At 34.4% G+C, this 13,196-nt stretch overlaps 2 protein-coding genes across 2 annotated transcripts; both read right to left on the reverse strand.

Moving 5' to 3' along the window:
- Positions 1-5,164: 5,164 nt before the first annotated feature.
- On the reverse strand, positions 5,165-7,439 carry LOC122599972 (serine carboxypeptidase 1-like). The gene is made up of 8 exons (XM_043772595.1): positions 7,073-7,439; positions 6,887-6,991; positions 6,528-6,802; positions 6,171-6,425; positions 5,971-6,077; positions 5,811-5,900; positions 5,606-5,711; positions 5,165-5,308 (listed from the first exon to the last, which is right to left on the reverse strand). Exons 1-8 carry the CDS (start codon positions 7,437-7,439, stop codon positions 5,165-5,167), a joined length of 1,449 nt encoding a protein of 482 aa, XP_043628530.1.
- Positions 7,440-9,368: 1,929 nt separating this feature from the next.
- LOC122600938 (serine carboxypeptidase 1-like) lies at positions 9,369-11,638 on the reverse strand. The gene is made up of 8 exons (XM_043773717.1): positions 11,272-11,638; positions 11,061-11,165; positions 10,702-10,976; positions 10,360-10,605; positions 10,145-10,251; positions 9,982-10,074; positions 9,784-9,889; positions 9,369-9,512 (listed from the first exon to the last, which is right to left on the reverse strand). Exons 1-8 carry the CDS (start codon positions 11,636-11,638, stop codon positions 9,369-9,371), a joined length of 1,443 nt encoding a protein of 480 aa, XP_043629652.1.
- Positions 11,639-13,196: the final 1,558 nt, after the last annotated feature.

Here is a 13,196-nt window from a genome sequence, read left to right on the forward strand (position 1 = left end):
AAACATCTTAACCTGAGTACTAGTCGCATATTTTAGAATTTCCTATTGTAGCATGATAACGGTTCTATGGTTGTAAAAACATCTTAGCCTGGGTATTAGTAACCTATTTTAGAATTTCCAGTTGTAGCATCATAACAGTTCTATGGTTCTTTACTTGTATCGTCAACTTTTATAAAAATGTAAGTAGTGTTATATTTTTGTATACATATTTTGTATGTTTATTATCTAAATACCTATGAATGCTCGGGTATTACTTGGAATGATAAGGTAGTATTTTTAATTACTAGATCTATCATGACATTTATTAAAATGAGAGGATAAATATAAGAGAAAAAATGAATATATTTCATTCATTGGTTGTCATGTAATGAAGTAGTTTTATGAGAATTAATTATTGGACTTTATGTGTTGCTTGATGATGTGCCTTCAAATTAACATGTGTGTAGGCTCCATTTACCGACATGGCGACATATTGTGATTGCATTTCGGTAAGCAATTAGGCCGTGAGGAGTGAGGCGTTGCTTCTCATTGGGACGCCCAAAAAGCAACCATAACGCCCCTGAAACGCCATCTACATCACCCCCTGGGGCGTTACGAGCCAAAAAAAACTTTCCCGCCGTTACTAATCAAACGCTCAACTCGTTGCTTGTCTCGAGGTCAAAATAGCCGTTGAACAACTTTTCTTTCCCATGTGGCACTTTTTATATATGTATATAAGATAGATATAGTGAGAGATATGGAAAAAGAAGAAGATGGAGGTCTACGCGTTTTTTGAAAGGAAGAGATCTGCGTTTTTGAGAAGTAGTGGAGAAGAAGATGGATGTCTTTTTGTCTTTAGTATATTTAACAGATGTTTACTTTCCCTCCTTTTAAGTATAATAGGATTTACAAATAGATTATAAGGTTTATTTAGTTTTTGTAATTGTGCATGTGTTTATATTTTCCAACTAGCCTCAATACCCAAATATGGATAACATTATATCAATTTACCCAACAATTTTTGAATTTTCACAAAATACCCATAAGAATCGCAATAATCTGAGATAATCGCAATAAGATTCAGAAGATCGCAATAAGATTCATAAGATCGCAACGAGATTTGCTATAATCGCAATGAGAGAATGATAATCGCAATGAGATTATCATAATCGCAAGATCTTTATGCGATTATATGTTCTTTACGAGATCTTAGGTTCTTTACGAGATCATAGGTTCTTTATGCGATCCTTGGTTCTCATTGCGATTCTTCTTTCTTATTGCGATTATTTGTCTTTATTGCGATCTTATCCAATTAGGAATCGGAAATAATCAAGTCAGTTCATCAACCCCCGTTTATGGAGATCACAATGTACAACAAGATACCCATTATCTGCATCAAAATTTCATGATTCCTTTACAATTAAATCACCAACAATTCTTCGTTCCACCACATTTTCAAACACATACAACTCATATCCAACCTCTTCAATTGTGAAACAGGGTTGGAAAATTAGAAACATCTGATTCATGGACATGGTTTATAGGGCATCTTAGAGGTTGTCTAATTGGATAAGATCGCAATAAAGATAAATAATCATAATAAGAAAGAAGAATCGCAATGAGAACTAAGAATCGCATAAAGAACCAAGGATCGCATAAAGAACCTATGATCACATAAAGAACCTGTGATCTCATAAAGAACCTATGATCTCGTAAAGAACCTAAGATCTCATAAAGAACCTATGATCTCGTAAAGAACCTAAGATCTCATAAAGAACATATAATCGCATAAAGATTATATATGTAACACCCCAACAAGGCGAAAACTTAGGGCATTAGTAGAAAAGCTCAGCGTGACATGGAAATTAAGTAGAGATGCTAAATGCATTCAAGGATTGAGTAATCCATACATAATTCAAGTACAAATACAAGTTACGAATCAAATAATGCACAAGGAGCACAACACCATCAATAGTTTACAAAAGAGATAGTCCAAATGATGACTAACGATCCTAGGCATAACCCATATAAGAGTGCAATGAATCACGGATCCACAAAAGTCCAAGCTCAATCCTATCACATGCAATGCAATCATCCATCACGTCTTTGATTCACTTGATTACCTGAAAAGCGTACTAAAAAGCGTCAACATAAAGTTGGTGAGTTCGTAGGTTTTGACTATAAGAAACAAGTGTCGGGATAACAACCGTTTAACCTTGATACGAACATAATTAGATCATTAAATGATCATATAACCTTGAAACCTTGATTGGGTCATTAAATGATCTCATAATTGGGATCGTTAAACGATCACCAAGCCTTGAAACCTTGATTGGATCATTTAATGAACCTCATAACCTTGATACGAACGCATAACAATCATAGAACCTTGATTTACAAATTAGTCGGACACATAACCTTGATAACATAGCCAAACAATCATTCAACCTTGATTCACAAAGCCAAAGAACACATAACCTTGATTCATAAAGCAAACGAACACATAACCTTGATAAACTAGGCAAACAATCATAAAACCTTGATTTACAAGCAAACGAACACATAACCTCGATTTCTTACATAAACGAACACATAACAATCAAACAAACCAATGAAACAAGTTGTACGCTTTTCACCCCAAAATCATGTAGAGAAAAGGGGTTACGAACTCACCTTGAGCGGCTACAAAAAGTTTAGATTCATCTACAAGCGTGCAATGTTCGCCACACGATCACAACCTATCAATGTACATCCCAATACAATCAAATTCAACTCTAATAACCCTAATAAGTTGGTCTAGCAAGTTTAAGTCGAGTCACAAACCCACTAACGCTTAAACAACTTTTTCGGGTAAGAACAAGACACTTTGACAAGATATTTTTAGAAATGGGAAAGGATTGACTTAGGGAGGATGATACCATGAGAAAGTAGACTCTCTCACAATTCCATTGATAGGTCACACGTCTAAAACGGACTTACGGATCAAAAGATACATGTATATATGTATATAGTTTGGCTTATAGATCTCAGGTTTAGTTCCAAAAGTGACTCACGACTTTGAATAAATGGTTTGTCTTGTGTAGAGCACCAATAAGGTCATAAGAGGACATTCCGGAAAGGTCAGGACGATCCTAGGATTCCAGAACCAAAGCTAGGAAAAAGTTAGTTAATTAAAGACCCCAATTGCGCCGCAACTTAATGTTGAGCCGCAGCTCAAAAACAGAACACTTTAGCTGCGCCGCAACTTGTATAGCTGCGCCGCAACCCACCCAGTTCAGCACCAGCACGAGCCAAACACCCCCAAAACACTCATTTTGACCCTATAGACGACCTAGGAGGATCTAGGACCTGATTTCAAGCTTAAATGCACACATTTTGACATAAACAAACTCAAATGAACACAACCCATTCCAAGATTTCACTTCAAAACATCAAATCTAGTTTCAATTTCGCTTTAACCCATTACAAACCCTAACAAACCCTAATTCGACTTTTGTCTCTATTCGTGACCCGAAAACACTTGAATATGACTAGAAACATGATTATAAACATGTAATGGTGAATATGAGATAGTTTTAACTTACCAAATCTTCCACCAAAGTGTCAAACCCGAAAATGACCAGAATAGGGAGTTTCCTTGCACTTACAAACCCAAATTTTTAATATGAAGAAGAGATGATGATATTAATGAAAAGCCCTAACAAAGTCTTGCTTGAAACATTTAATTTGAGGTATTAAATTTAGAGCGAGAGAGAGAGAAGTAAGAAAAGTCTTTCATTTAAGAATGTGAGAGAGAAAGAGAAGTGTAAGAAATGAATGGATGGTTGGGAGGATGGCAAGACTTGGGGTGGGGATAGGGTTGGGTAGATGGGCATGGGTTTGGGTTAATCAATCTAGTTACACCACAAGTTAGCAATCGACCATTACATTAACGACCATTCGATCTCATAAAACACCTTGAATATCATGCAAACACAACTTGACTAAAAACAATCATTATATATATATATATAAATGCACATTCACCTTGAACACAATTAAATCATAGCCAAACTCGATCATATATAGAGTAAACGATCATCATTAATCAAATGTACACAAAACTAACAGGTCAACAAAAGTCAAATTTCTCGAATGTTACAATATAATCACATAAAGATCTTGCGATTATCATTCTCTCATTGCGATTATAGTAAATCTCGTTGCGATCTTATGAATGTTATTGCGATCTTCTGAATCTTATTGCGATTATCTCAAATTATTGCGATTCTTATGGGTATTTTGTGAAAATTCAAAAATTGTTGGATAAATTGATATAGTTGTATCCATATTTGGGTATTGATGCTATTTTCTCTTTAATATATGATAATTATTAACTTTAAATTATATAACAAAAATAGTTTTTGTTTTGTTATGTAGTGAAATTATGTATTTATTTTAACAAGAGTAAGTATTCGCGCATTGCAGCGGTCAGATGGTAGGGTGATAGGTCATAGAGTGTGATAGCCAAATGCCTTAACCGTACGGGTTCCACCCTCGGATTTAAAAATTTGTCGAAAGTATATCGAATGACATCTCTAATGAAAGAGCATGAAATTTTAAGAACACTCATATAATTTTTATAATTTTCGATATACAGTTTGTGAGATAAAAGATTTTGAATGAATTTGAGGAATAAATGATTTATGAAGGAGAGAGAAAAAAGATGATTGGTTGAGATTTGAGAAGAGAGAAATGGTGTTTGGTAATATAGAATTGATATATGGGCATTTTGGGAAAGTAAATGTTAAAACTTAAAATGTTAGACATGAGTAATCTGCTTTATAATATAGTATAGATATGGATAAGTTTTTAATTTATATGTGTTGTTAATAATTAAAAAAAAAAACTTAATAATAATAATAATTGGAAAAAGAAAAAAAAGGAACAAGGGGTTAAGGGAAACCCTCACTCCAAGGAGAACCCCTTTTAACAAGGGAACTCCACGTGACAAGCATAGAGCAAAAATGGGGGTTCTAAGAACCCCTCACTCCATATAGCGTTATCATTCATGCAAATGTATGAACGCCATACAAAGTGAAGTATTACATTGGGAAATTAACCAAAAAAGATATTAATCAGATCTTTGTCGAACTTATTTAGCAGCAAAGCAAGTTATTAAAACTACGAAAAACAGACAATATGTTTAAGAGGAAGGAGGGAGCATCCCTCCAAGGAATGACGAGAACAAGGTCAATGCACGTTGTGGTTGGTAGCTTGGAACCGTATGGCCCGCACCCCTAACAGTTATCAGAAGCAGTCCTTTATATCCCTCCAAATATCCCCCAACCTGTTAACACAATTCCATGTTAGTAACTGCCAAATATATATATTGTCTAATTAATGTTAGTTCACTCTTAAACCATTCTTACATGGAAGAAGTACACATTCTAATCTTTCAAGCAAACCTATCGTTTTATTCTATGAAAATGCATATTATTATTGAGTATTATATAAATTAAAAGTGATTGAATACCAAAATAATATTCCATGAGATACGCATCCATACAAGCCACCTAATTGTACTATGATCTGTTTTTCAAATAGCAGCATAGTTATGTGAATGAGCCAAAGATTCAATGAATACCTCTTTGTTGAGGTACCATGGCCTCCAAGCTGTCTCAATCGGAAGATTGAGGGTGTTTATTGCGTACCTAGAAGAAGTAACAGGAACCCGACCATCTATATCCCCACTGCAAAAGTAAGATACTATACGGTTAATCGAAAATTTTAACTCGAATTCCCACTAACAAAACTTATTTAGGGTAATCGGATGTGTAAAGATTACTTACCTGTATACCCATACTCTTTGGTCATTTGAAATAAGATACTTGATTATTGGGAGGATGGTAGTTTCCCAGTCATTCCAGGTGATAACATCACTGCAGTCATTTTATTGAACATAATTAATATGAAGATCCATACAAGTTTATGAGACTGATCAAAGGCTACCTGCATACACCCCATGATGTAGGCTTAACGTTTAACGCCTTTTGAACAGGAGAGCTATTGAGATAGTCTACCAGGATATATTGCCAGCAAGGGTCAAATACATTTATCTGTAAGATACATATAAATATGTAATATGAAGAAATTTGTGGTACCGCAAATTATCTTAGATAAGGGAACAATGGGTTAACTGGATGGCTTACTGAACCAGTAGTAGTAGAGGCATTTCGCTGAGGATTCAAGCAAATTGGTGCATAGATGTTGTACAAATCGAGATCACCCCACTCATCCCAAGCTTTGTCAGTACTTTTGTCGCACAATTCAGATGAAGAATCATTTGAAAAGTTGCAGTATTTCAATATGGCTTTATGTGTTGCATCTGAATTAATAGCATGACTCCACCAATAATCATACATTCCTTCCAAACTGGTCTCATCATCAATCAATGCATTTCCAATCTGCATATATATTTTGCAACATCAGTTAATATATGATTAGAGACACTAAAAGTTTTTAAACGTTGTTTTACAATTAAGAAAGTTTTAGGGAAATGTATTTACAGCGATCCCTTTGATATTGATGATGGTTTGATTTGTTATTTTGTTATAACTAACGATCGTATAAGCAAGTTGAGGAACATAATGTCCAGCATAACTTTCACCAGTAATGTAAAAGTCACGGTTTTTGTACTGAGGGAATCTCTCGAGCCAATTAACAAGAAACGTGTAAGCGTCAGCTGCAGTGTTTTTGTCACCAGAATGATCATAATCCGAAGTTGTATTTGAATATGAAAAGCCCACTCCAGCCGGGGATTCCAGAAACAGCATATTTGCAACTACACATAATATGTTTTGAGTTTACTTTCAATGTAAGAAATCCAACAACGAAATAGTAAAGAGGGAATTTAATAAGTTCTAACCGTTGCTCCATGCATAATCGTTCATGAAGAGAGTTTTTCCATCGCTGTTGATTCTGAATGGTCCTAGTTCTGACATTGCTCCAATCATGGAAGAGCATCCTGGACCTGTTAAACATCATCAATTCGAGTTATACTCAAAATTAGTGATGCAAAAAAAAAAAAAAAAAAACTCAAATGAATATGTACCTCCATTTAGCCACAAAACCAATGGTTTAGTGGAAGAATCGGTGGGAGACTCAACGAAATAATAGAAAAGAGCCCTTCCAGCAGTTTGATTAACCGTCACATATCCCGAGTACTGATTAAAATTAACGCCTGCAGGTTGGCCTGGCAAGGCATCAATCTTGTCACCCTCTGCTAAACCGTCTTGTTGTGCACTGTAAACAGGAGAGTACTCCTTAGTAGTTTCCTTTGACATGACCCATGTGTTAGGAATAGGTGAATTTATAGATCTTTTTAATTTTAGCAACTCAAAAAGCTTGTTTGCCTGAATATCCGCATTGCTTAATCCAAACAACGCCAAAAGGCAAAATGTTGTTATAACCTTTATCATCCTGTATTTGGTACTTTAGAAATTTGTTCAACTGCTAATATATATAGTAGACGAGACGTTAAGTCCCAAGAATGATTTTATCTCATCTTGATGAGACATTGAAGCTGACTATTGAATACAAATTCTTTCTAATATTCGTGAGCCTGCAGCTCTCGTAAGTATCTTTATGGAGTTGACTCATTTTTATTAAAGATATCGATACATTAGACAGTTTCACATATTGTCAAGTAAAATATGCTATATTTATTCCTTGTTTGAAAAAAAAAATAAACAAAGAGCTCTACCCTATAGATGATTAGAATTTAGAAAATGTTAATATTTGAAAATTTTAATTGGCTTGTAATAAACGATAAACTGAATCAAGATAAGTTAAGTTGTTTGTTCTTATGCTAAAGTCTTATAAACATGGTAAACAAGATTATTTACAAAATCTATAGATAAAATAGCTGCTTTATATCTGTTTTTCTAAGTATTTACAAAATCCGCATATTGTCACGGGTTTTTAGTTTATTACACTTTTTTTTTCATGCATCTTAATGTTTAGCAAAAGATTGTTGTACACATATTAAATGATTTATATAAACTTTCAATTCATTTGATAAATGATCTAGCTCATTTATAGTCATTCATCAATAATATTATGTCAAATCATTTCAAGTATCTCTATCTCTTATTTCATCACGTGGAACCAACGACAAACATGACTCACTATGCCTAGCTAATTTAATATAATATTTTTTTATATTCAAAAATTAATATAATTACTTTAATAAAGCATAATATTTCTTTAACAGAAAAGTTATTTGATAGCTTATAGAATTACGTAACACCTAAAAAAAAATTATTTGTTTCGATCGAAACCCCATGAGTTTGGTGCATATAAATTTTCTCATTGACAACCCTGCACATGCTTCTGATTCATATTTGATTTACGAGTAATTAACTCGTAAATCAAGTAACTCAAGTATTATACTCATGGAGTATTATACGTAATACCATGTTTTTTAAGTGTATTGTACTCATTAGTATCATTGACTTTTGAATAAATCGATTGAAACCTCGATTGGTTCGACCTCTATGCACTTGTGCCCAAATACACATTTAGGGAATAAGGTTCATTGGTAAAACTACAAGGTAAAATGTTTGGATTTGTTTGAAGACAAGCAAGCGAAAATGTGGAATTATGTAGTGGCCTCAAATTAACGTAAATGGTTATAACTTCAATCATCAATAACCACTTGTAAGTCTAGTATTTCGTAGATATATATATATTTTTTTTTATATATTTACCCAATGTGGTTTGCTTTCACTTGGGTTATTGGGTCGCACTCATTTTTATAATATGGTTACAACATTGTATATATAGAGAGAGTGAGATTCCCCGTGCTTTGTATGGCGGGAATTTGTTAGAACCAGTTACTTGGAGACTTCGTTAAAAAGAAGTAAAAAGTAAAGTAACTCCAAATGTCGTCTTCTACAGGTTTTGGGCCCTAAATACCGTCTTCGACGGTGTAAGGGGATGTTGAGATGTAGACAGCCTTACCCCTACCAAAGGTAAAGAGACTGCTTCCAGGTTCTACCAAAGATAGAAAAGGACCTCCAGCCTTGTTGGGCATGAGGATCGAACCCATGACCTCTGTTTCCAGAGGCAAACCTCCAGACTTCGTTAAAAAGGTCTATGATTAATGGAACTAGGCTAGGTTCTCCTTGGCCAGAATCGGACCACCATATTGTAATAGCGTTTCCGTAGAACAATTATCACTCATGCAAAGGTGAATTCCATACCACTTTCTTACAACAGAAATGAAATCAAAATTACATAAGGAAATTAACTAAAAAACATATTGGGTCAAATAAACACCACTTTGATAATTGTTGAACTTATTCAGCAAATGAAAGTTATTAGAACTATAAAAATCAGACATGTGTTTAAGAGGAAGAAGGGAGTATCCCTCCAAGGAATGACGAGAACAATGTCAATGCACGTTGTGGTTGGTAGCTTGGAACGGTATGGCCAGCACCCCTAACAGTTATCAGAAGCAGTCCTTTATATCCCTCCAGATATCCCCCAACCTGTTAAACACAATTTTACGTTAGTAGCGCCAAAAATATATTGTCTACTGATCAGAGATGCAAATGGTAATTTACTCTTAATCTACAATTTCAAGAATAGGTACTGTTATTTAATCATAATATATATAATTATGCAGCATTATATTAAGTGATTGAACAACAAAATATTATCTAATGAGATACACTAGATACATACACACCATCTAATTAAACTATGATCTGTTTTTCATTTAAATTAGTTATATGAATGACCAAAAGGTGCAATGAATACCTCTTTGTTGAGGTACCATGGCCTCCAAGGTGTCTCAATCGGAAGATTAAGGGTGTTGATTGAGTATCTAGAAGAGGTAATGGGAACCCTGCCATCTACATCGCCACTGCAATAGTAAGATATGATTAATCAATTTTCCAAACACAGAATTCCCACCAATGGAACTTATCTATAGTAATCCCATGTGTGAAGACTTACCTGTATACCCATACCCTTTGGCCATTTGAAATAAGATACTCGATTATTGGGAGGATGGTAGTTGCACTGTCATGCCAGCCCATGATAACATCGCTGCAATCATTTATATGAATATTAATATGACGAAGATTCATATAAGTTTATGAGACTAATCTGACGGTACCTGCATAAATCCCATGATGTAGGTTTCACGTTTAACGCATTTTGAACAGCAGAGCTATTGAGATAATCTACCAGGATATCTTGCCAGCAAGGGTCAAATACATTTATCTGAAATATAAATATATATGTATATACATATATACGTAATCAGTTTAAATTATGCGATTCCACAAATTACAGTAGGTAAGGGAACAATGTGTTAAGTCGATGGCTTACAGAACCAGTTGTAGAAGAAGTACGGTTCAAGCAAATTGGTGCATAGATATTGTACAGGTCGAGATTTCCCCACTCATCCCATGCTTGGTCTGTACTTTTTTCGCACATTTCAGATGAAGAATCGGCTGAAAAGTTGCAGTATTTTAATATCGCATCATGTGTTGCATCTGAATTTATAGCATGAGTCCACCAATAATCATACATTCCTTTCAAGCTCGTTTCATCATCAATCCATGCATTTCCAATCTGCATATATTGCAACATCAGTTATCATATCATTAGAAGTACTGGAAATTTAAAACTTGTTGGATAATAAACAAAGTGTGGGTTAAAGGTATTTACAGCGATCCCTTTCATATTGATGATGGTTTGATTTGTTATTTTGTTGTTACTAAGGATCTTATAAGCAAGTTGAGGAACATAATGCCCAGCGTAACTTTCACCAGTAAGGTAAAAGTCACGGGTTTTGTACTGAGGGAATCTCTCGAGCCAATTAACAAGAAATATGTAAGCATCATCTGCAGTGTTCTTGTCACCAGCATGAGCATAATCCGAAGACGTATTTGAATATGAGAAGCCCACACCAGCAGGGGATTCCAAAAACAGCATATTTGCAACTGCACATAATATTTTTTGTGTTTACTATCAATGTATATAATCCAGCGAGGATATAGTAAACGTAGAATTTAATTAGATCTAACCGTTGCTCCATGCATAATCGTTCATGAAGAGAGTTTTGCCATCACTATTGATTCTGAAGGGTCCTAGTTCTGTCATCGCTCCAATCATGGAAGAGCATCCTGGACCTGTTAAAAGTCACCAATTCGAGTTATCTGACAAGTTATACTAGATAAAGGTGAAAGTGTTGATTCTCTTGATTTAAAGGATTGTGCCCCAAACAAGATCATGTACCTCCATTTAGCCACAAAACCAATGGTTTAGTGGAAGAATCAGTGGGAGACTCAACCAGATAATAGAAAAGAGCCCTCCCAGCAGTTTGATTAACGGTCACATATCCTGAATACTGATTAAAATTAACACCTGCAGGTTGGCCTGGCAAGGCATCAATCTTGTCGAGCTGTGCTAACCCGTCTTGTTGTGAAATGTAAACAGGAGAGTACTCCTCAGTAGCTTCATCTGAAACGGCCCATGTGTTAGGAACAGGTGAACTTTTAGATCTTTTTGATTTTAGCAACTCAAAAAGTCTGTTTGCCTGATTATCAGCATTGCTTAAACCAAACAAAGCCAAAAGGCAAAATGTTGTTATAAACTTTATCATCCTGTTTGGTACTTTAGAAACTTGTTCAAGTGCTTCTATATATAATAACGAGACATCAAGTCCCAAGAATTGTTTTATCTCATCTTGATGAGACACTGAAGGTGACATGCAAGAAATGACTATTGAATAAAATTCTTTCTAATGTGCTTGAGCCTGCAGCTCTCGTAAGTATCTTTATGGAGTTGACTCATTTTTATTAAAAATATCGATGCATTAGACACTTTCATGTTTGTCAAGTGAAAGATGCTATATTCCTTGTTTGAAAAAATAGAACAAACAAAAGAGCTTTAGCTGTAAATGATTAGAAAATATCAATAATTGAAAGTTTAGATTGTAACTAACGACAAATCGTTTCAGGATAAATTAAGTTCTACCAGATGTGTGACCAGATCCCTTTGCAATGAAATGAACTTGACCCACGTCCAAGTCTTTATAAATATGGCAAAACAAGAATCTTCACAAAACTTATAAATAAAATACGATCTTTATATCTGATTGACTGCTTTGCTAAAAACTATTTAAAGAAAAAGGTGTCCGTTCCGTCATATAGGTTCGAACTAAATAGGTTGAGTCTAGTTAAATTTTGATTCGTAATAAAGTTTGAAACCATCAAAACTACCTCAAAACCGAAACGAAACTACAATTCTTCCGGAACTCTACTTTATCGTCAAAGAAAACAAAGCAAAGCTGATTTTCACTTCAAATTAGTTTAGTCACCTCATCTTAACTTTTAAAGCTGATTTTCAACTTACATACCACTATCATTAGATGCCCATATGGTCGTCGTTATTAACATTTTCATCATGTGCTTTTTTTGTATCACTACATACCCCTCTGCTTATCATTTATGTCACTGCCCACCCTTCTGACTAACGAAGGTTACGTTTTCTTCCTCACGTGCATACCACGTGAGGATATATCACACACCCATCCCAAAAAAAAAAAAGTTCTTCCTATCTATGCATACATATCCATATGGCAAAAATTCATCATCATATTCATCAATCCAAACCCTCAATTCACACACAGCTCTCTCTCTATATATACATTTGTATAATCGATATAAATCTATATCTATAGAAATACATATACCTGAAGCAGCAATCACATTATTTGAACTAAAATTTTGTATTAAAATGTTGACTTTATATACAAATTTTGTATTTCTGTAATGAAGAAAATAGGGGTATGATTTTTTAGGGGTGAGATGTTGAAGGGATTTATTTGAACTAAAATCTTGTGTTTGAAATCTGTTTGATGTTTTTTGTTCTTGTTTTTCTTTTTCTTTATTATTACTCGTATATGTTTGGAGATATGGGTTAAGGTTTTGAAGAACAAAATCTTTTGTTTGAAGATCTCGGTTGAGATGTTTCGTGATGAAAGATGATGAATGAAAGAGGTTTGGAGAGAGGTTAAGACTAAACTACCCTCATTTGTATGTATATGAGGGACTTGACGGGATGAAAACTAACATTCGTTAATAAAAAGGGTGGACGGTGAAATAAATGATAAGTATAGGGGTATATAGTGAAAAAAAACACAAAAGAAACGTTAATAT

This window comes from Erigeron canadensis, chromosome 5, assembly GCF_010389155.1.
Source record: "Erigeron canadensis isolate Cc75 chromosome 5, C_canadensis_v1, whole genome shotgun sequence".
Lineage (NCBI taxonomy): Eukaryota > Viridiplantae > Streptophyta > Magnoliopsida > Asterales > Asteraceae > Erigeron > Erigeron canadensis.